General features: G+C 43.1%; 1 protein-coding gene across 7 annotated transcripts in view; it reads left to right on the top strand.

Moving 5' to 3' along the window:
• LOC133152007 (teneurin-3-like) overlaps positions 1-25,056 on the top strand; it is a 490,458-nt gene that overhangs the window by 244,263 nt on the left and 221,139 nt on the right. For all 7 annotated transcript variants that reach the window (XM_061275473.1, XM_061275476.1, XM_061275475.1 and 4 more), the window contains exon 9: positions 18,965-19,084. In XM_061275473.1, coding sequence (XP_061131457.1) covers positions 18,965-19,084 — 120 coding nt within the window. The remainder of the gene's footprint in view (positions 1-18,964; positions 19,085-25,056) is intronic.

Here is a 25,056-nt window from a genome sequence, read left to right as displayed (position 1 = left end):
TCAGGTCAGGGCCTACTGTTACTTGATTGTGTGCAGGATTTCTTTGAAGGTTTGAGGGAGGTCTAGATCTAGCAAGCTAGGATTTTCGGGGAGGTCTTCAAGGACAGTTCCACTGTGGTGGGCTGGTTGAGCACGGTGTTAAAATGCTCAGCCCACCGCTCCACTATCATAGCCAGATCCTTGATTATAAATGTTCCATCATCAGATCTAACAGTTGCCTGGGAGCAGTTTCTGAGGCCGTAGATGGTTTTCACTGCATCATAGAAACTGTGCATATAATTTCGGTGTGAGATTGGATTTCATTGGCCTTTGAGATCCACCACTCATCTTGCAGTTTTCTGAGGGTTGTTTGGGCCTCAGAATGAAGGGCTTGCCATTGCTTTTTACGGAATGGGGATTATGGGTTGTTCAGGCTGGCGCTGCCTTTTACATTCTGTCCAGGAGGGTGGAGATCTCTCCAGCATTCTGGTCAAGCCAGTTTCTTAGTTTTGAAACCAATGGGCTGCAGTGTCAAAGAGCATGGTGGATAGAGAGGTCCACTTCTCATTCATCCCAGACTCTGAGAGGATCAGCGGCTCAATGTCTGCCAGCTTCTCAACTAGGGAGCCACGGAAGTTGTCACGAGTGTCGCTGCTGGACAGTCTGGCACAGTTGAGTGCTTTCCTCTTTGGGCCACCATGACATGCTAGGGGCCGGACGTGTATTCGGCCCTTTGTCAGATTCATGCGGTGGTTGGTCCAGCAGTCTGCCCCCCGCATAGCTCTTGTAATGAGCACGTCTTTGAGATCAGCCCTCCTCACAATCGCATAGTCAATCAGGTGCCAGTGTTTGGACCTGTGATGCATCCAGGATGCCTTATATTAGTTCTTTTGTTAGAAGATGGTGTTTGTGATGGTAAGATTTTGTTCCGCACAGAGACTAAGAAGTCTCATGCTATTGCAGTTGATTTTTCCAATGCCGTGGGCGCTGATCACTCTGTTCCAGTTCAGCGAGTTCTTTCCGACTCTCACATTTAAATCACCAAGCAGTATGATTTTGTCACTCCTCAGGATGTGACTGAGGATGTCATCGAGTGCCTGGTAGAAGCGGTCCTTCTCTTCATGATTGAATGGCAGAGTTGGTGTATGGGCACTTACCAAAGTGACATACGTATCTGCAGCAAGGGGGATGTGAAGAGTCATGAGCCTTTTACTGACACCCACTGGTGATTCTGTGAGCTTGAGCAGGAGACTGTTCTTGATTGCAAAACCAGTTCCATGAAGATGTGGTCTGCCCATGGGGTATCCTTTCCAAAAGAATGTATAACCCAGTCTTACTTCATTTCGTGAGCCTTCCTCGAGGAATCGGGTCTCACTGAGTGCTGCCGCATCCACATTGTGGCGCTTTAGCTTGCTGGCAACGAGTGGTGTTCTGCGCTGTCTGTTCGGACTGGCATCCAGGAGTGCTGCTATTCTAAATGGTATTATTGTTTTTTGACTGCGTAGTAAAATTTACCGATAGGTACGGTCTCCTTTCCGGGTACTGTGCTGAGTGGTCAATCTTTAGGCCACCTTTTCTTGGCCTTTCCCAAATTAGGGTAAGCGGTGCGGTCCCTAAATAGGGCTGCTCAGATGCACAGGATTTGCCGGAAACAGCTGCTACTCAGTCCCAGCTGCTAACAACCATTGTCTTGCGTCGCTGACGTGCAGAGTTTCAGCTAAGAGCTTCTAGCTCATTCAAACCTACCACCATTACTGGACGCTCTATCGCTTCCTGACTTCTGAGGTCGGAGCCCTGCGCAATGATAGTTTTTAGAGTGGCATGAGGGGTGCAGTTTCCCCAGCGAACTGCCTTGATTGTAAGGAGATGGTTCCAGTGGCAAGGGAGACCCTACACGACCGGTATCTTCTTACAACTGCAGGAAGCTGCCGGAATCCAGGTTTTTGAAAACCGCCTCAAAGCGTGCCGCCACCAGCTTGTTTTTCGGTCACGGTGTGCTCCCTTAGCCTTTGTCCGCTTTTACAGCCATTGTGGTGCTTCTCATTGCTACTAACTTTTGCCTGCTCCACCGTTGAGGTCTTCGGGATCACTCTTAGTTCGGACTTTACCCTTCGACCAGTTCGGCTTAGGTGAGTGACCCTGCCAGGAGTACGAGACTCCGGACGACATAGCTCTAGGGGTCATGGAGTCGCGCAACCTGCCCCACCACGATAAGGTGGTGATCCCTTCGGGACACAACGTTTCAACAATGCACAACTTGCACACATACACACACATTTTATTTTAAATAAAGACAGGACCCAAATGATTTTAGTGCTACCATCCATTTTCTTGTGAAGTTAGTTTCAATGAGTTTCAATAAAAACTAATCATTAAGAAAAATAGCACTCACCATTAGCTACACTTCAACGAGCCATGATCGTTTGTATCCCATCAAGTATTAACAAGTATCAAGTATGAAAGTAATGATAGTGCAGTGTCATAGCAATTATTCTGTGATAGTCTTTCTTTATAGCCGCACTAAACTTCTCATGCCAAGTTTTTTTCAAATGAAGCGCTGTAGAAAGGCAATCATGGCAGCCCCTGCGAGGGGATGGTCCATTTCAGTTCTTGTCCTGGTCAGTTGGTGTGGAATCCAGACAGCAACTTTCTGTTTGGTCGTCACCTAGCCCCCTGCCCAAGCCAGGGAGGAGGCGGCAGGAGAGAGAGTAAAAACGGCAGTCAAATCGGACAGCATAGTTCAACTCAAAGCAAGACCATATAAATGTGCCTTTTTTTCACATCTTGAATTTTTCCACTGAGGTAGTGGCTCTTATATCTGCAGGGAGTGTATTCTAGAGTTCTGAGCCCAACGAGCCCGGCGATTTTGAATGAAGGTTTCGGGACGAAACATATGATAAAACTATCTCAATGAGCTACGAAGGAGCTATGTCGTGTAATATTAGGTTAGTAACAGAACCTTGAAGTTGCATCTCAAGTGGACCAGGAGCCAATGCAATGTTAGCGAGTATCGGAGTAATATGATTGGACTTATGTTATGTTAGTAAGCCATAAATGTGGATCCCATAAACGCAGATATACAGTAGATAAATGATTTACACATCTTTATTAATACAAAGTCTGCATTAAAGTCCAACAAATGACTCTTGCAAAAACGGCTAGTGACCAAACAAAAACTTGCAAAAAATACAATGAATAATAATCAATTGACGCAAATAATTAATTAACAAAAAAGCCCAAGGGATAAATTGCGCGTTAAAAGAACAACTACTTACATGAGACAAAATGGCAAAGAGCCAAAGACAGCAAAAAAACAGGAAGTAGTAGCAGCTGCGAGTCAGGCAACAGAGGTGAGCAAGAGACTAGTGTGACACTCGTGAGCAGTCTCAGCCAGCAAATTATGAACGGCCAGTGGAGGAGGAACCGCCCAGCAACTCTCACTCTGGTACTAGAAAGAGAAAACAGACTAAGGGTACAGACATCATCGCTCACCGTCAACGGACACCCCTTGACGGCCTACCTGACTTCAACAGCTGGAATGAGTAGAAGTCGTGCGGAAAACGCGGACCGGGGATCTTGGATTGGGTAATCCACGAACACTCCTCTGGACTATACACCTCCCAGTCAACTAGATACTGCACACCCCTGCCCCTTAGACTGAAATATAAAATATATTGAACTGTATACACTTGCTCACCATCAATCAGCTGTGGAACAGGAGGCGACACTGCCAGATACTCACTGGAGACAACTGGTTTGAGCAGATCCCCGTGGAACACGGGTGAATCTTTAGAGAAGTAGGAAGTTTTATGGCCACAGGATTTACCACTGAATCTATCCCAAAAGGACCAATAATTCTTGATCCCATCTTCTTTGAACCTCTGGCTAGATGCGAATACCATGTCAAAAGCCACACTTTGGGACTCTTCTTGGTCTGGAGAGAAAGTTTCAGCGCAGAACAGCTGCCCATTCGTCTTTCCACACTCTATGTTACCTCTTGAGATGAGACTGCATTGGTGGTGCAAAATCTCATTCCTGTGATGGGTATAAGCGGTGGAATGGCTAAATCTCATTACTGTGATGGGTATAAGCGGTGTTGGTATCTGCATGCGGTCATGTGTTAGGACCGACCTGTGGCAGAATAGAAAAGAGTGTCGTGAACATACTCCACTCAAGGTAAGTGGAATAACCAAGATTAATGGTGCTGATGCCAAACGCAGCAAAGAGCTGCCTCCAGAACTTCATCCAGAACTGCAGACCTCTGTGACCAGATCAACAGGAATGCCATGAGTAAGAAATGTTGTACCAATCATCAGTATCAAGGGATGATGGCACTTTAAGTAAGGCCTCAAAGTGGCTATCTTTGAAAACCGATCCACAACAGTGAATGTGACTGCGTTGTCTTTGAATGCTTTGAGGCCTGCAGTGAAATTCAAAGCCCTATAGGCCCAAGGATGAGATGGAATGGGCCGAGGCTGAAGTAAACCTACTGGAGATCTATTGGAAGACTTATTGTACACAGACACAGAATATGTGTTGATAAATTCTGTAATGTCTTTTAGCAACTCGGGTCACCGGAACATCTGGGCAATGAGGAAATGAGTTTTACTTTTTCCAGGACAGCATGCGACTTTTGAAGCATGTCCCCACTGTAGATCATCCGGCCTTAATCACTTCGGGAAAAACAGCTTCGCTTCTGGACACACAGATGGAACTAGAGTGGCATTCACGGCTTCAATGACTTTCTATTCCCCTTCCCAAAGTAGCACCTGTGCAACTCCATCGTTGCAGATGATTATCTCTGTCCTAGACTCATCATTTGAGGTAAAAAAACAAAAAAGCTTCATTTGTTTGACTTAAAGAAACAATTCGGTCAATCATCAATTACAGAATCATGGGGCCTGGACAAAGAATCAGGTTTAGTGTTTTTGGACCCACTTGGTTAAGACAAAACTGAAGTGAGCAACAGAGCCGAACGGGCTTGAGGGTAATTGAGTCTCGTGGCTACTCAAATGTGTGCTAGGTTGTTGTTGTCCGTAAACAGTGAAATGTTCCCTATCCCCTTCCAGTCAATACCTGTATTCCTGCTGGGTAAAGACAATTGCTGGACAGTTTTTTTCATAGTTCGGCCGGTTGTGCGATTTATACACTGGAGCAACTTATGTGTGAAATTATTAACACATTATTATATCATTTCACATGTTACTTTCACACTAAAACGCAAGAGGACGCTTTAGGCCTATGTTGATAATTGTGTTGATGAGTCTGACGTAAGCGACGTAGAAGAGGAAGCGCCGCATCTTCTACCTCCGGTGTTAACGGAGTTGTTTAAAATTGACACAGAAGATAAAGATTTCATTGGATTTAGTTATTTGGAGTGACACGGATGGTTTCGTAAACTTGTTAGCATATTATACTATATACTATACTGTAGTTATCTGAATAACTCTTAATATATGTTAACATACCAGGCACGTTCTCAGTGTGTTGTTTATGTCATGTAACGTTAGCATACTGTACAATTATTCAGCCTGTTGTTGCCTCTATTCTATTTGTATTTTAAATTGCCTTTCAAGATGACATATCTGTCGTTGGTGTTGGATTTTATCAAATAAATTTCCCCCAAAAGTGAAATTTATACTCCAGTGTGACTTACATGTATATATGTTTTTTCCTTCTTCATTGTGCGTTTTGTGGCTGTAGTCTGGAAAATACGAGACATAAAAGTTGGCTTTGACTGGGCTAAGGTGTCAAGAGAAAAAGGCATAACAGTTGAACTTCTGGTTTACTGGAGATCAATGAGAAAGGACAGGTCCTACTCCTGAATCTATGGCGTTTACTTCAATCAAGGGAGATCAGTAATAGATGACTTAAAATTAAGGAGGAATGTGAACAAATGCTTAAGAATGGCAGGTGCAGATTCAGCCTCTGGTGTCAATTTAAATTGTATTTTACAGGATGTAAGCCGAGTCAGAGGTTCTGGTTTTCGGATGTAGTCAAGGATACATCATCGATAAAAGTTGACAAGGCCCAAGAAGCAGTTGGTTCTTTAATTTTCGAGTTGGCCAATTTGCCACAGTAAATTTTGGGGTCATGCATTTTCAACTAAGGTAACCCCAGCACATTGGAAGCAGATTTTAATGGCATGACATGGGAACGTTCTTGTTTCAATGTTGTTTTCTCAGGGATGAGAATCTTCCGCGTATCCGCGGATTTCCGTGTTTCTTTCCGTCGGGAGTATCATTTTCGTGAATCGTGTAGATCCGTTGAGATCCGCCTTATTTTCGGCATTTTGGCGCTACTTTCGTCACATCATTCGCCTACTCATTTGCCTAATTATCAAAAGTTTTAGCCAGCATAGCGAACGTTTTAGAGAAAAAAGACGAGGATCATGCCAGGGAAATAGACAAGTCGAACAGGATCAGGAACTGCTTCAGATGGGCATGGATCGAGAGCAGCATCATCTTACAACTCGGAACACAGTCCGTAACCAAGTCAAGTCAAGTAAATCACAAGCAGTCTCAAAGGGCTTCACATAGACAAAAATTGACAATTATTCTCAAAGCATCCCCTGATCTTAAGCTCCCAAAAGGGCAAGGAAAAACTCAAAAAAACCCTACCGAGGGAAAATGAGAAGCCTTGAGAAGCGGCCCCTGGCCCCCTGCGGCCCCCAATAGGGGCCTGTGGGCCCTGTGGCCCCCTGCGGCCCCCAATGTAGGCCTGTGGCCCCTGGCCCACTGCGGCCCCCATTGGGGAGGGGGCTGCAGCCCCTGGCCCCCTGCGGCCCCACCCCCCAGTGGGGCATGCGGCCCCCAGTCCCCGTCTACTTTTCAGTGTTTTTTTTCATTTGCCGTTCTCATCCCTGGTTTTCTGGACTGTTTTAATCAGAGTGGAGCTCTTACGTGATGCTCTTATGCTCTCCACACCAGTGAAGGTCAAGTACTCGTCTTTTTTTCCTAGACAATTAAAGACAATGGGAACTCCAAAAGACAGGGGTCCATAATACAGTCATCAAACCTACAATTAATCAAAGACTTCATCTTAGCGTCCCTACAGAATTCCAACACTTCACCAGACAATTAGTCTCTTACTACTGTAACACTTGTAAATGTGCACAAATAAGTCAGTTGTACAGCGAAAAAAACCATCTCACTTTCTGTACATTTGAGAAAATAGATACATTTTATTTATTTATTTATTTATTTATTTATTTATTTATTTATTTATTTATTTATTTATTTATTTACTTACTTACTTACTTACTTACTTATTTATTTATTTATTTATTTATACATGTCAGGGTGCCTCACAATTTTCATAGGCCTCGGTCAGAATCAATCATTAATCAATTATCAATTAATCATGATCGAGGAGGATACGGAGCCTTTTTTCTCTCTCTTTTTGTCATGGTAAGTAGAATGATAACAGGCTTAATAAGTGTACTAATAATATTTAAGGGTTTCTACAAAAACACGAGGGACCCCTGATTAATTAAAAATGAAAAGAAGCATGTTATAGATTAACTGTTGCATACTTTTTGATGATCTGGTGTCTCTTGTGTGAGCATTTGTTATTGTATGCACGCATATGTTCTGACACCTGTCCCTGGAGCATTAATGTTACTCGTGTTAGGGTGGTGCTCACTCTGACTTATTTTGCAAGAACCACACAAGAGTCAAGCAAGTCATTTTAAACACCTGGAGGCGGAGAGTCCGATCATAGCTGTGCTTACAGCGATGGTCGAATGGAGATCTGACTCAGGCCTTTTCAGGTGCATATTCATTGAGAGAAACAGAGTGGGGTTGAAAGTGGGGGTGTGGGAACACAGGATGGGGTGAAGCCGGTCCCCTGCTGATCAAAGCATAGCAGGGGACCTTTTACGACGTTCTGTAAACAAAGCAACTTTGATTGCTTCCTCTGCAGCTAGTCAATAAGTTGAAAAGATCTTAGCACTTTGGTCTACTACTTTTGTTAAGACAGGACATGCTGGTTAAATTATTACAGGTTACATTCCAACATAATCATATGATAAAGATATTCTGTAAACCCTAACATATCCCTCCTGTTTTATCATATGATTATGTCAACCTCGATCAGTCAAACATAAGTAAGAAAATACAATGAAAGCAATAACTTCCAGTGAAGATGAGGGTTTTCCTCAATACTCCAGTCCAGATTTTGTGTGAATTAAAAACCTGCGGCTAGATATTATTTAGCAGGAAAAGCCTCACACGGTCCCTCTGCCTTAGGCGACCAGAATGTTATCAATAACAACAGTTCGAGATAAAAATTGCTCGTGATTGTTCAGCCGTTGGGGGCTTGGCACGCCCACTGGTGGAGGGTGAGCACGATTCTCACCCCCTTCGCAGCTCTGCTCCGTCCGGGGAGAACTTGGAAACATCTGCTGCGTGGTCGTTGTCTTCAGTGGCTCAGGGTGGACTACCTGGCCACCAAGGGGGAAGAGGATTATTCTGCCTCTGTATGAACTGGGGGCGGGGACGCTGTCGATGGCGGATCTGGTTCCTTGCAGGAAACCTTCACTGGGGCGCACTGGGACAGATGATACCACGTATCTCCTTTGCCGGCCAGCTGGACGGCACGTGAGATGGGCTCATTCGAGATTATTTCTTCTGCTCCTCTCATCACTGTGTCTTGAATTCTTACGTGTCCTGTTAAGACTCCAAAACCAATTACATTTGACAAAACATTGAATCTTACAGTAGATGAAATCATTCTACTCCCCCACCGTTTTGACACATTCACGTAATGTGTCAATAGCGTCGTTAGGGAGCGAAAAGGACCAGCAAGGTGTCCCGGACACATTATCATACCCATCCCAGCTGGACTAGATGGTCCTGTCTTGTCCAGCCACAGGAAACGGGCCTTCTCCATTGAACCATTTGACGTCAATGGTGCCCCTGAGTAATCATCAAATCCTATTCATCTCAATTTGTACTACACTTACAGGCGAGAGGGATCTTATCTTCAATTGTGATCAAGTCGCCTCCACATCAACCTACCTAGGCCATTCATATGCGCGCACACACGTACAAACTAACAGACACAAAGGCACCCATTCATTCATCATCACATCTCAACCCCTGTCCCAAAACATTTAACTTCATGATGGCCGTGAGCAGGCAGACATTGAAGTCCACCGGACCTCAGTTACAGCCGTGCACATCCCATGTTGTACATGCCTTCCCTGTCTGTCCTCATTCATTCTTCCATCATCCTGCCGTAATCTCACTTGCTATCACGCCCTCAGCACACCTCTGGAATGGGTAAGACTCCACTTCGCGCGCAGCCACAGCAAGGGAAGCAAGAGGGGGGCGCCCGGCACTTCCATACTGATTTATCCCAGCCTGGCAAGTACTGGGACAATCAATGCCGTCGTCCCCCACCCGCGCCAACCCAGCAAATAGCTACCCGCAGAGTCCAGAGCCCCACACCTACATAGGTCTCCCCCACAATCAAACTACAATATCAATCACCTTCCAACATCTGTGGAGACAATGGAACAGAACGGTCCATGTGCAACACCACAGGAGCCGTCTCCCACAGCATTTTCACACCACAATATCACACTCCCCCTTCCACAGTCCAGTCTCAGTGGAGACAATGGAAGGCAGGAAGGCAGGAAGGCACAGGCAAGACACTGGAGGAGCAAGCTCCTGCAGTCCTCCCACAAACCAATTACAACAAACAACAAAAGCCCAAATCATTTATTTCTGTTTGGGAGGATCACAACGGCCAAATTTTACAAATGACAAACCACAAGACGCAGGTCTTGGAACCACATCGACGACCGCCAAACGCAAATGCCGGGACAAGGACTGTTCTTCGTCTGTTCTTTGCAACTCTTGTAGTCAATTTTATTGCCCTTTTGAACTGGACAGATAGGGGTGTTTGCGCGAAGAGTTTGAGCACTTCCTAATGATTCCCCCTAACCAAAGACCATTTATGACAGGGGCTATCCCATTTATTGCCTCCTGTTTTAGAGGAGATTTTCTGGTCTTTGTCGGATCTGGGCTGGGAGAATGGATGTTAAGTCCTGTAGCAAATGGTTCCTTTGATCAGTCAAACAAATGTTGATTAGCCTAAGCGCGTGCCCTTCCAAACACGTACACCACTTCCTCATAGCTTCTTTAGTCATTTTTCAATCATCTTCCAATTGTTTACAGCAAAAGTTTGAAAAGCTTGAGAAAATTTTAACTTAATAGTATGACGCCAAATGTATTAGAGAATCCATATGTCGTAAAGTGTTGTATTTTTACTATCTTTCACTATCTGTCCTACTCACTCCCCCCTTCTGAGGCTTGGCATCGCCCATGCCTCACACCTTGACAAACCTTTTGGGGAGAATGTGTTCTTTACTACATATGAGTCCATCATTTAATTTGACTTTCTTTCCAAAACGCTTCTCAATTTCCCAGTTCACACATCTTCTGCATTTGAGTTTGAGTTTGAGTTTGAGTTTATTCACGCGATATCCAAGACATACAACATGGAACAACAAACAGTAATTCTGGATGCGTGAAAGGTCACCCCAAGCAAGCTATTTAAAGCTTTTAATAGGGGGCCTGGTTTCCCATAAGTATCAGATATTGGCCAGATATCCTTACATTTTGGACAACATACAGATATATAATAGACAACAATAATAAACACACAACAAAGTACAGCACACAACAACCATACGACAAGCAATAGACAACCTCAGTATTCTGGTTACTCTGGATTTGATGTAAAGTACATTTGCAATTTATAAATTAACAACTAATATATTAACAACAGGACACAGGTGTTCATGCAGTTTATAACCAGCACATTAAATATACATTGATAGGAGTTGATTTTTTAGATTTGCCTTAAAGATGGATATGGATTGCAACATTTTTAGTGTTTCATCAAGCTCATTCCAAATCTGTGGCCCTCTGCACACAATACTAAAGCTTGTAGATTTTAGTTTCCGTTTTTTCCCAATGATTAGATTTCTATTCCTGGTGGTGTGGGTGTGGCTGGGAGTACAGATTGGGATGAGTTGACAGAGTTTGTGGTTTCGTTTATGGACAGTCTGATACATGACGCAAGCATTCTGGAAATAGTTATATTCAACAAGCCTCAGAAGATTGTGTTGGTGAAAGATTGTTTTAGTGGGGGCGTTAAACTCAGACCATGTTATGGCGCGTATGACCTTTTTCTGAAGTATCTCCAGCTTTTTTAGATGGGTTGGAAATGTGTTACACCATATAATATTGCAGTATTTTAAATGAGGTTCAAATAAGGATTTGTATAGAATAAGAAGTGCAGTGAGTGGGAGATAATGTCTCAATTTGAAGAATAAACCCACATATTTAGACAGTTTGCTTGTGAGATCATCAATATGTGTTTTAAAGTTCAAGAATTCGTCAATGTGGATCCCCAGGAATTTAGTAGAGCTGACTCTTTCAATGTTTTGTCCGTTAATTTCTATGCAAATTTGGTCAATGTCCTTTTTTTTATGGGACCGGAATACAATGTAGTATGTTTTATTGACATTTAGGGAGAGTTTATTGCATTTAAACCATGTATTTATTTTCGCTAACTCACTATTTATAATTTGTTCAAGTGTATTTGGATTTTTGTGGGAAAGAAACAAGTTTGTATCGTCAGCAAATAATACTTTATGTAGTATGGGTGAAGTATTAACAATGTCATTTATGTACAGGATGAACAGGAGCGGCCCTAAGATGGACCCTTGAGGAACTCCATAATTGATGGGCTTGTATGAAGATTTATGGTTGTTAATGGAGACATATTGATGTCTTCCAAACAGATAGCTGCGGAACCAGTCTAACGCCAGGCCTCTAATACCATAGTGTTGTAATTTATTTATAAGAATATCAATCGTAATGGTGTCAAAAGCTTTAGACAAGTCCAGAAAAATCCCAATACCATATTCGCCTCTATCGATTGCCCCGTAGATTTTATCAGTCAAGTCAAGTACTGCCATATATGTAGTGTTTTCCTTTCTGAAACCATACTGCATGTGTTACTGGTTCTCCAGTTTTTTCTCTAGTTAATTATCAATCCAAAAGCAACCTTTATTTTTCTTTTGTTTATTTTTTTTTCTTTTTTTTTTCTTTCTTAGCATTTAACTTACTCAAAACCACTCTTCCTTCAAAGTCGCTCAACTAATTTTCCATAGTAGGTTCCAACAACTTCAACCATTCAAACTGTATTTTCCTTTCAGTCAGGCATTTAGCCATCAATGCTCATTTGCATCTCACACACAGTCTCCAAAAAGGAGTCTTTCTATCACATCGGTCCCAATTCATCCAAGCTCACCACACAACATTCACATACCATTTTCAACTCAAGGTTCCTGATAGAACAATCCACCAATCCAAACAAACCTCAACACACAAAAACTGCTGGCAAATTAATCAGAATTTTTTCTTTGTTTTTAAATTTGAAGAACTCAATCTCTCAGATCCAGCTAGTGTATAGAAGTTTGTATAATCTTATAACACAACCAGTCAATTATTTCTACTAAATGTCAATGTCTTAAATTCACAATTTTGATTCTTCCAATTCCCGAAAGCATGTTCTGTCGTTTCTTACTTAACATGCACTGGTGTGGATCAGTTTCTGCTCGCAAACAGATTTCTCTCTTTTCCTCTCATTTTTATCTTTCAAACTCGTTTCTGTTCTGCGGTGCAAATTGGATAGACCACAGTCCACCGAATTTCTTTACACTAAAGAATTTTAGCCAATTTTCATCATTTTAACACACATGCACAGCTCTCGCGCGTTTAAGGTAGGTCCCAGCACCAATGATTTGTCACAGGCTGGCCATTTCCTGTGGTCGATCATGAGCTAGTCCCTCCCACGCACGCGAGGACAGCATATTCTAATTCTTCATTTATCTTCTAGAAGCAAGTTGCATTTATTTACCACTTGATTTGCAAATTTTAACTTTAGTGTGCACACAATTTGATCTCTGGTCATTTGTCGTTGGGCATACAACAGCATTGTCATACTTCTTGTATGGACAGGAGCTCTAATAATCTAAAAAATGTTCTAATAATCTGCCAATGACATGTTCTGCTGTCATATGGACATCTGTTACTTCTTTCTCTGAATGAGCATGAGGGGTCAAAGTGGAGGAAGCTTGTCATGCTGTAAATGTGACTTTTCCTCTGCCCCTTCCCCCACCCCTTGATTGGTTTTGTCTTGCAAAACGACACACTCTTGCAAAGTGTCCTCGTCTCCCACAGTCCCAACAGTTGTCGGAATCTGATGGGGGTTTTGAATTATATGGCGGCCGGCGACCTTGTTGGCCTCTACCTCTTCCTCTGGCCCGCTGGGACCCATGGAAGAAGACTGTTGTATCTTCATCTAGGTCATCATCATCAATGTTGCCTAGATGAAATACATCAGAACTTTTGCCTCTTTTGATCACTTTTTCAGCATGTTTGGCCCATTGCATAGTTGTTGTCACACTTGCAACATCTACTTCCACCAAATGTTTCCTCACCCAGTTGCCGATTTCAGGGCGGAAATTAGTAAGGAGCGCATTTTTAAGCTGTTGCTGATAAGCACTCTCAGCTGCATCATTGAATGGAATGCCACTATGCACCCTGAATTATTTTTCAAATCTTAAGCGAAAATCATCAGTATCTTCCCCAGGCTTCTGTTTAATTCCTGCCAAATGACCATAATTCGCTCGTCTTCGAAATATAGTTCTCACTCTTTGCACAAGATCATTCCATTGTGCTGCATACTCCCCTACCAATTGATTTCCCTCAACGGGATAGTGAAAGGGCCCTTGATTATTTCTACCTGTATAATGACCTCTAACCTTTGCCCAGTCTTTCCCCAAAGAAGACATTGCAGCTTCTCCTGCCTCATGCCCATTCAGTCTATAGCAGTGCTTCTCAATTATTTCCTGTGACATCCAAACATTTTGCGCCCCCCCCCCATGTTATTAATATTAAAGGAAAAACAAAAAATAAATAAAAAAGAAAGATTAACTTACAATAAAGAATAACTTTATTAATAACAGTGTTCTTTAGTCTGTAACAGAACAGATTCAAAGTGCTGCTGTAGAGCAAATACTCTTCCAGTGATACCGTCACCCCCACCTACTGCAGTGGATGTGTAATTAGCCTTTAATCTAATACAGCCAAAAGAAAAACATGTTCCCGCGCCCCCCTTGGTATCGCACTACGCCCCCCCTGGGGGGCCCGCCCCACTATTTGAGAAGCACTGGTCTATAGGAATGTATGATTCCAGCCATGCCTTCTGCCCATTTATCTGGGTCTTCAGCAACAGGGGTAACCCCTTCAACTGCTTTTCTTGCCTCTTCCAAAGTCCATGGCCAAAAAACATACGTATGTGGAGGTTGGCCTTCCCCTACAATAGGGTTTGGCACCTGTATCATTGGGCACACATCAACATTGTCCAAATTTTGGGAAAATCTAGCAGCAGTGGTCAGACTTCTCGTTTGTACAGGACTTCTAGTAATGTGACCCTGACTTTTCTTTCTGTTATATGGGGGAGGGTGCAGGTCTGTTAAACCTGGATACAAGTTTTGCATACGAGCGGAAGATCCCTCTTGCTCCGCTTGAGCTGCATTTCCAGCTGCGGCTGGAGCCGTGGCCGGGACAGTGCGCCTGCGCACTGTGGCCTCATTGTCTTCCGGCCTGACAAACATAGTCGCAGCCTCATCACTTTTCAACTTTCTGTCTTTTGGATTTGTTCTCTTCTCTCTTGTGAAGCATTCAACCACATTCTAGCACAAATCAATTCTTTCTCTTTACCTTTCTTTTTCAGTCCCTTTGACTTCCTATTCACACTCTCCTCCAAAACATCAACCACTATCTTCCACACTTCAACTTTCAACTTCCCTTCTACTCCATAGTTTTTCTTCCACTTCGGCATGTATTGCATACTATTAAGACATTTACTCGCCATGAACTTCTCATCTTCTTCAAGAGCTAGAGATTTATCGTTCTTATTTCCCATCTTAATTTGGTATTTTAGGTTTATACAATTTTTACAATTGTTACATTTTGTCTTTCTTTGAGGAGCCTCAATGCAGGTTTAAATTGACCTTTCAACAATTACTAGCCTGTATTATTGCCGTGGATCAATGCTAGAACTGCTATGTAGTCAATTTATCCTACCAGTCACTCTCTCAACCACAGAAATTTCTTATCCCTGCCTACGCGAAGTCTTCTTTTAAAAAAAAAGAGCTGCTTCATCCGGATGGGGGACTCTAACACACCCCTTCCTTCCCTGGGAACTGAAGACAACCGTCCAGTTACCCAGCCCTGCCAACGCGAAGTTGTCCCCTTAGAACAGTGGTTGTCAAATGAGGGTACACGGAGGTACGTGAGATTTTACAAAAATATATAAAACAAATTGAAAACCACTGCTCCAGAAGAGCCACTTCATCCGGAGGGGGACTCTACAACACCCCCTCCTTCCACAAGACTTCTCATCTTCTGTCTTGCCTATTTCTATTCCTGTGCACTTTTACGTGTTTCACAACCACACCATTTTTAACTTACCTGACCCCTGGTCCGTTGCACTGCCGGAACCCGTCAATCCACCTCTGGCAGACGAAGGCAGACCTAAGATGCTGGCCCAGCGAAGAAATTCTCTTCCCAGGACTTTCTTTTCCAGGTCCCCCTAAAGGACGCTGGCTTGTCGACAATGCAGCACGTCCTCCTCCGTCAGCCAGATGGGGGGAATGAGGGTCCCGGGTTTCTGCACTAAAATGTTAGGGTGGTGCTCACTCTAACCTATTTTGGAAGAACCACACAAGAGTCAAGCAAGTCATTTTAAACACCTGCAGGCGGAGAGTCCATTCATAGCTGTGCTTACAGCGATGGTCGAATGGAGGTCTGACTCAGGCCTTTTCAGGTGCATATTTATTGAGAGAAACAGAGTGGGGTTGAAAGTGGGGGTGTGGGAACACAGGATAGGGTGAAGCCGGTCCCCTGCTGATCAAAGCATAGCAAGGGACCTTTTACGACGTTCTGTAAACAAAGCAACTTTGATTGCTTCCTCTGCAGCAAGTCAATAAGTTGAAAAGATCTTAGCACTTTGGTCTACTACTTTTGTTAAGACAGGACAAGCTGGTTAAATTATTACAGGTTACATTCTCCAATAATCATACGATAAAGATATTCTGTAAACCCTAACAACTCGTGTTTGTAAACACACACTGTTACTGTTGTGCTCAGTTGGCTTAAAGCAGGGGTCGGGAACCTTTTTGGCGGACCATTTTTTAAAAAGAATTTTCCGTGACAGCCATACCATTTAAAAAAAACGATAGGCTAAATACAATTAAATGCATGTATTTTAATTAAGACCAACATTTCTTTCCATTATTGAGACTTCTGGGGCTACATCGTTTTGGTGATGGCTTTGTAGTCCGGTTGATATGCGGTGAGGTTGAGCTTTATGCAGGCATTGAGGCTCTCATCAGTAATAATGGCCCGATCGTGAAGGGTTCTTGCTGACAGAGGCATGTCTTTTATCCGTTTGAGTATCTTTTTTCTTTATCCGTAAAGTCGTCAAAAAGTTCATTAGCCACATCAAGCATAAATGTTTTGAAATACTTGCCATTCGTGAATGGCTTTCCGTTCTTCACAATTGCTGATTTGCCAGCAGAACTAGCTGAATTAAAGTCACCTTGTCTAGTCCATACACGGAGTTGCTGTTGACTAGCTTGGACCTTCCTCTGGAGCTCTTCACATGCTTTCTTTCTGCTGTCCCCAGCTGGGTATTTGGTTGCAAATGTAGCATGTCGTGTCTCAAAGTGGCGCTTGATATTGGAGCGTTGCATTGATGCAATTTTGTCATTGCATATGAGGCACGTAGCAGAGCCTCCTCTCCACAAACGAATTCTTCGGTCAGCTCACTCTGAAATGTTCGGTAATCGTAATATTTTTTTCTCTTCGCCATTTTTCTTGCTTGCCTGGCACACACCTGCTAGTTAGCTGAAATTTTAAATAAAGCGGATGGAATTTTATCTCTCACGACCCTGTAGGCACCGTATTGTCCAATAAGAATCTTGCTTTTTTGTCCGACCTGGCGTCACCCTTCTATACACCGAAGGGCAGCTGGGATTGGCTGATATGACGCAACCTTGGATTTCAGCGGTAGAAAACAAATGGGATGGATTGCAAACGTAATCATATTTTATATTTTGAAAGCTAATTTAACATTTTGATTTCAGTAGGTCTATTTTTTACTTTGATAATATAACAAAATTATTTATTGTCATGACTCGTCCCCGATCATGTCTGTGTGCTCACCCCTCCCCTCCTGTGTGCTCATGTCCATAGTTTCTGTCTGTGTGCTCGCCCCTCCCCTCCTGTGTGCCCATGATTAGTGTAATCATTCTCACCTGCCTCTTGTTACCAGTCTTGTATTTAAGTCCTGTCTGTGTGTCACTCCCTGTCGGATCATTGCGTGTTGCGCGCTGTGCGTGTTGCGCGCTGTGCGTGTTGCGCGCTGTGCGTGTTGCGCGCTGTGCGTGTTGCGCGCTGTGCGTGTTGCGCGCTGTGCGTGTTGCGCGCTGTGCGTGTTGCGCGCTGTGCGTGTTGCGCGCTGTGCGTGTTGCGCGCTGTGCGTGTTGCGCGCTGTGCGTGTTGCGCGCTGTGCGTGTTGCGCGCTGTGCGTGTTGCGCGCTGTGCGTGTTGCGCGCTGTGCGTGCCGTGTGTTAGTGTCACGATGTCTTTTTTGGTTCCTGTTGCTGTCGTCATGTCCTGCTGTCTTCTTGTTTCACGTCCCCGTCACTCACTCAAGTTATTGTTTCGTTAAGTCGTGTGAGTTTGCCTTTTGAGTTCTCCAATAAACCCTTGTCCAAGCTGCACTTTGTCGCCCTGCTCCATTTCCCCATCGAACCATGATATTTATGACTTCAACTGTAAACAAATGTCAGATTTGTCCGCGAGCCAGACTCAGTCACCAAAAGAGCCATATCTGGCTCGCAAGCCATAGGTTTCCGACCCCTGGCTTAAAGCATAACCGAAATACACACATTTTCTAGATATGCTGTTTGTAGTGAAGCAGAATAAGTTAATTTCTTACGAATGGAGGTGTTCAGGTTCGACATCTTCAAGAAGTTGCCACTCACTCTTGTTTAGATATCCTAAAACTGAATCACCAGTTACCCCTTATGTTTCTGTCAATGTCAAGACCTTCTCTTTCATCCATGGAATCACCGTGTGAATGACACAGCAGAGGAGGAGTAAGATTAGGATGATAGAAAGGTGTACCGTTTTTTCTGGACTATAATTATAATGTTTCTGGTTCGACTTATAATCAGGACCAACTTATGTGTGAAATTATTAACACATCATATCGTTTCACATGTAATTTTCACACTAAACCTAAATGGGCGCTCTAGTCCTGTGGAATAGTTGGAACTGCGAGTGACGAGTCTGATTTAAGCGACGTAGAAGAGGAAGTTCCGCATCTTCTACTTCCGGGGTTAGCGGAGTTGTTTATAAGTAACACCAAGGATGACGATTCCATTGGATTTAATGATTTGGAGTGACACGGATGGTTTGATAAACTTGTTAGCGTGTTATTTATGCTATAGTTAATTGAATAACTTTTAATATATTACGTCAGGCCCTTTCTTAGTTCCTTGTTTCTGTGTTATATATATATATATATATATATATATATGTCTTTTCCTTCTTTATAATGCATTTTATGGCTGGTGTGACTTATACTCCGTAACGACCTATAGTCCGGAAAATTTTGTACATGTATATAAAAATGTAACCTTTTTACATTTTTTATTCTGGCGACCAAAATGAAAAAAGTTATCTGACTAAATGTCCTTATTCGTTGATTTCCTTTGCCTTACCCCTTCTATAGTTTCAATATTTCCATAATTGCTTGCTATTCATTTTGTGCTGCACTTGCTCCTGCTTTTTGCACTCACGTTCTCACGTTCCTCCTCTCGCTGTAGCAATGCACCTGTTTGGTCTGAACTGGCAGCTACAGGAGAGTGAGGGATATGGAGCATTTGAAAATGAAGGAGTGGGAAGAGATACAACTCCCAACACCTTCATGATATCCACAGACAATGGTAAGTCTTTTCTTAAAGAACAATCTGATTGGTTTATTACCTTTTATAAATTCAAAGATGAATCTGAACAAATGGCTAAGCATATTTGTTTGAAATTGTAAAAACAATGACTCCTTTCCGCTATATGTATTTAGCTGGTTTAAAGACAGTCTGAGCTCTTTTTTGTTAGTGTCAAGGGAAGAAGAGCACCGCTGCTGATACCATAAAAGTCAGAGAAACAAGACATTTATTGGATGTTGTAAAAGTAACCGTGACTGTTATATTTATAAGTGTATATGTTGGTTTGATACATCAGGATTTTTATGAGAAGCCGATTAATTATCATACTTAAAGCAAATATTCAAACACGGTAGTAACATTTGTTGTATATTACAGGTCAATTGATTGATTGATACTTTATTGATCCTGGGGGGTGAATTCAGGTTCCCAGCAGCATTCATACCACAGAGTGGGTATATAAAGACACACAGATGACATGAGCGCAACTCAATAGGCTCCTATAAAAGGCTGCCACACACAACGGTGCCACAAAGAAAGCCAATAAGTGTGAAAGTTAAAAGTCATCAAACAAAGCAACAAGATAAGAACAAAGAAAAAATGTAACAGCGCACCAGCTGGTGAGAGGCCTAAATATTGTAAACGGTCCCTCCAACCAGACACCCTCAATACTATAAGAACACCCCAAAAACACACACAAAATAAGCCTCCACGGGGTCCATTAACAGGTGTAAGGGCAGTCAAGTCCAACGGTGCCCAACGGTGCCCAATGGACCGTTGTTGTGGATCGTTAAAACATCACAAAACAAGCAAACGCGTGAGCAGCGTCCTGGACAGATGGTCACCAAGGGGCAGGCATGGTGAAGGTCGTTGGTTCGGACAAGCACGAGGGAGCGGACCTCTCAGGGGTTGCGGATGTGAGGCCAAGGCGCGGGGGCCGGACCTGGTCAGCATCGGCCGGATGAGCAGGATGGCTGTTGTTGAGTCACGCCGGTCCCGACCGATGTGCGCAGCCATCCGGCTTCCACGGAAAAAAACATCCGATCCGAACCGATCTGCACACGCCGAGGTGCGGTAGAAGGCACCAGCATCACCGAATGGACAAATAGAAAGAAAGAGAAAAGAAGAAAATAAAGTGGAAAAGAGAGAGCACTGCTGGGAGGCTGCCACAAAATCAATGCAACAGCCATGTGCTCTGTCTACACTGGGATAAAGTTTCCGCAAATATTTCACTTAATACTGGTTAACCACCCAGATGTTGTAAATGTTAATTTCTGTATACCTTGAAAAGTGACATGAGTGCCTCTTGTTTCTTAAACTCTTAAACTGAACATAAAGGCCCAAATATCCATTATATACCTGCTTGTTTCCACAATTTGTAACAAATGGATTTCCTCTACCAAGTTACAGCTGAACCTTGAGTTCATGCGGACTTTGGGGACCAGAATTTGGGAGTCGTATTAACCCTAAAAGCACATTGTTTCGAAAATCTTGGAAGTCTAAAATAATCAGATCTATGCATACAAATGTATCGGGAAAATTGCATTTGGGAATGTAGAAACATTTAAAAAATGTGAGCATTAATATGATATAATTATTACAAATTACAAAGAAATATTACTGTATCGGCCCAAATATAAGACGATGTTTTTTGCATTGAAATAAGACTGAAAAAGTGGAGGTCGTCTTAAAATGGGGGCCTAGACATACCCATTCACTTGTGCGCAGCGGTAAGTTAAAGGTTGCTGGTATTGATTGAATATGTTGCTGTGATTGCGTGCGTCTTTGACACAAAGCGGGTATATACATTTCATTGTTCCTGCTGTGCACTGTTGTGTCGTTTGTCCGATCGTGTTTTGCTTCGTGCGTGCCGTTTGATTGACAGCTCTGGCGCGCTCCTTTAAGTTTGCCTTGCATCGTACGAGCAGCGTACACGCATGACTACAGCCGTTACGCAGCGACACGGCGACTGATGGTCGCCAGCAAATGTACCGTTTTTTTCCATGTATAATGCGCAAAATTTAACAAATTTATTGTCCTAAAATCTGGGGTGCGCATTATACATGGGTACAAAAAAAAAGATTTTTTTTAATTTTTTTTTTTATCCGGATATGATACGGAGGCCGCCATTACAGATGCGCTTTCTTCTCTGCTGTTCACTTCAAACACGCTCCATACAAACACAGTGCTCTCCTATCAGACGCTTGCTCGATCACCTGCTCGTTTGCTGTCACAATGTACCCTACACAAATCCGAAAAATTTCTTCGCTATCAAGTTTGCTAGCGCATGCGCAGTGATACTGACCGGCAGAATAACATCCGGTTGTTCCCAAAGATGATCTTTTTTCTGAAATAATTTTACGTTTACGGACTTAAGTAGGAGTCAAAATTTGGGTGCGTATTATACATGGGTACAGGCTTTTTTCCAGCATCGACATGCCATTTTTAGGGTGCGTATTATACATGGGGGCGCATTATACATGGAAAAAAACGGTATATGTCAAATAACTATAACATAAATAACAAGTTTATCGGACAATCTGTGTCACTCCGAATCATTAAATCTCCTGACTCCGGAAGTCAGTGAATGGAATGCATTGTCAGTGAGGTGCCAATTATTCCACAGCCATAGTGCGCCCTCATGCGGTTTAAAATGAAAATAACATGTGAAGTGATCAACTATACTAGTATCGTCATTTTCAAGTCAAGTCAAGTCAAGTTTATTTGTATAGCCCTAAATCACAAGCAGTCTCAAAGGGCTTCACATAGACAGAAATTGACAATTATTCTCAAAGCTTCCCCTGATCTTAAGCTCCCAAAAGGGCAAGGAAAAACTTAAAAACACCTACTGGGGGAAAATAAGAAACCTTGAGAAGGGACCACAGATGGAAGGATCCCCCTTTCAAGATCACCAGGTTGGAATGGATGCAGAGAGGGCACAAATGATACAACATAAACATCAATGAAATAAAAAGTGGATGTCCATGTCAGAGCAGAGGGCTGCCGAAGGAGCCCTCAATTGTCCTGGCAGTGTCTACGAGGAGGTTGAGCTGCAGTTCCCCCATCCTGAATTGACCCACGAGAATCCAGATAGCCGCTGTCAGCATGGGTGCCACCTAAACACCTCCCCGGCCGGGGAGGGGGGAGGGAGGGGGTGGAGAGGGAGAGAAAACAAACTCCAGCCGAATCAGCCACTACAGGTTAGTTAAAGGCCATGTCATAGAAATGTGTCTTTAAACGTGTCTTAAATGTTTCTACTGAGGTAGCAGTTCTAATATCCATTGGTAGGGCATTCCAAAGCTCTGGAGCCCGAATAGAAAATGCTCTAGAGCCTGCAGACATTTTCTTGGCCCTCGGTGTCACTAAAAGGGTAGCGTTTTGCGAACGAAGGTTACGAGACGGAACATAAGGAACAACTAGGTCGACGAGATATGAAGGCGCTAAGCCATGCAGTGATTTATAGGTTAATAGAAGAACCTTGAAATCACATCTTAAATGGACCGGGAGCCAATGTTAGTTGGCTAGTATTGGGGTAATGTGATCAAATTTTCTTGCCCGAGAGAGCAGCCTTGCAGCGGCATTTTGTACTAACTGTAGACTTTTGATGCGGGACTTAGGAAGACCCGATAATAGTACATTACAGTAGTCCAGGCGCGACGTGACGAACGCATGAATAATAGTTTCTGCATCACCGGTCGAGAGGATCGGACGAATCTTTGCAATATTACGAAGGTGAAAAAACGCAATTCTGGTTATATTCTTAATGTGCTTTTGAAAGGAGAGAGTTTGGTCAAATATTACCCCGAGATTAGTTACAGTATCGCTTTGAGTGATAGTACGGTTATCTATAGTTATAGCGGTTTCCTTGAATAAGTGTTGATAACGAGTTGGCCCAATTATCAACATCTCAGTTTTATCTGGGTTAAGACGAAGGAAGTTGAGAGACATCCATTGCTTGATCTCCGCAAGGCACGCCTCAAGATTACAACAATCCCGCGGATCTGTCATCGATAACGGCATATATAATTGGGTGTCATCCGCATAGCATTGAAAATTAATATTATATTTACGTATTATGTCGACAAGCGGAATCATATAAATATTAAAAATAATAAAATATCTAAGTCTACAGTGTCGAAGGCAGCACTAAGATCGAGTAGTAACAGTACAGACGAAGTGTTTGAATCCATAGCTATGAGGAGATCGTTAGTCACTTTAGCAAGTGCTGTCTCAGTGGAATGATTAGCTCTAAAACCAGACTGAAAAGTGTCATGTCGATTATTGGCGACCATGTAATCAATAAGCTGCTGCGCAACTACTTTTTCAAGAAGTTTTGCTATGAATGGGAGGTTTGAAACTGGCCTATAATTACTGAGACAGTCCGGGTCAAGATTTGGTCGCTTTTCGGACTATAAGTCGCGTTTTCTTTTCATAGTTTGGGTGGGGGCGGCGACTTATACTCAGGAGCGACTTATATATGTTTTTTTTTCACAAATTTTTACTTGATCATTACCACATCACTTACTTACAAGTATAGTTGACCACTTCACGTTATTTTTAGTATAGTTGATCACTTCACATGCTTTGATATCTTTATCTTGAACATATTCAAAACATGAAAAATAGAGAGAAAATATCAAATAAAGTACCGTTTTTTTCCGTGTATAGTGCGCCCCCATGTATAATACGCACCCTAAAAATGGCATGCTGATGCTGGAAAAAAGCCTGTACCCATGTATAATACGCACCCAATTTTTATGAATTTTAAAAAATATATATATATATTTTTTTTTTTAAGTCCCAATGATCGTCACACACGCAGGGAGGCAATGGGTCCCATTTTTATAGTCTTTGGTATGGTCTTAACTAGGCTGGATGTAATCTATTTTGTTGGCGTTGATTTCTCCGACTGCCCGTAAACGCACCACCGCGCTCCGTGCGCGCACGGGAAAGAGGCGGCTCTGTATGGGAGAGACGTTGAAGAAGAATAAAAACACCCTTGGAAACTAAAACATGCCCCTCGTCGTGACTCGGAGCCGCAACAAATGTTTCGGATTTGTGTAGGGTACATTGTGACAGACAGCAAACGAGCAGGTGATCGAGCAAGCGTCTGATACGAGAGCATTGCGGTCGCATGGAGCGTGTTTGAAGTGAACAGCAGAGAAGAAAGGAACAAGGCAAAGTGTTGTGAAATAAAATGCACGGAACGGCTGCGCAAGACACGTCAGCTATATAAAGAGCGAGAGTTGTTTTCTTCCTATTAGTTTCAATTCACAGTTTAATTAGCAGTTTCAATCAGCAAATAACAAAATGCGTATTACAGGTAATATTTTATTTCACAACACTTTGCCTTGTTCCTTTGGTCTCTGCTGTTCATCCTAAAACACAAAGGCGCTCTTTAAGCAATGCGACAGTGAGCGCCCGGCGCGCTGCGGTTGCGCGACCGCACCAAATTAAGCTCCCTGCGCAGTGCGCACTGAGGTCCACTTAAATTTTAGAAAGTACATCAGGACTTTAAAAATATCTTCTAAATTTCAGCGACGGCTCTGTCACAATAATGCGACCAGCGTGGTGCAGTTGGGCGGTCGGCGGCGCGCTACGGTTGAGCGTTCTCTCTCGCACTCTCTCTCTCGCTCTCTCTCGCTCTCGCACACACGCGCACACACGCAAACCGGATATCATACGGAGGCCGCCATTACAGATGCGCAGAACGGATGCGCAAGACACGTCAGCTATATAAAGAGCGAGAGTTCAGTTCTCTACCTAAATCCGTATTACAGGTAATATTTTATTTCACAACACTTTGCCTTGTTCCTTTCGTCTCTGCTGTTCACTTCAAACACGCTCCATACGAGCGCAATGCTCTCGTATCAGACAAGGCTTGCTCCATCACCTGCTCGTTTGCTGTCTGTCACAATGTACCCTACACAAATCCGAAACATTTGTTGCGGCTCCGAGTCACGACGAGGGGCAAG

Source organism: Syngnathus typhle, linkage group LG3 (genome assembly GCF_033458585.1).
Source record: "Syngnathus typhle isolate RoL2023-S1 ecotype Sweden linkage group LG3, RoL_Styp_1.0, whole genome shotgun sequence".
Classification (NCBI taxonomy): Eukaryota; Metazoa; Chordata; class Actinopteri; order Syngnathiformes; family Syngnathidae; genus Syngnathus; species Syngnathus typhle.
This window is presented reverse-complemented; position numbering and strand designations above follow the sequence as displayed.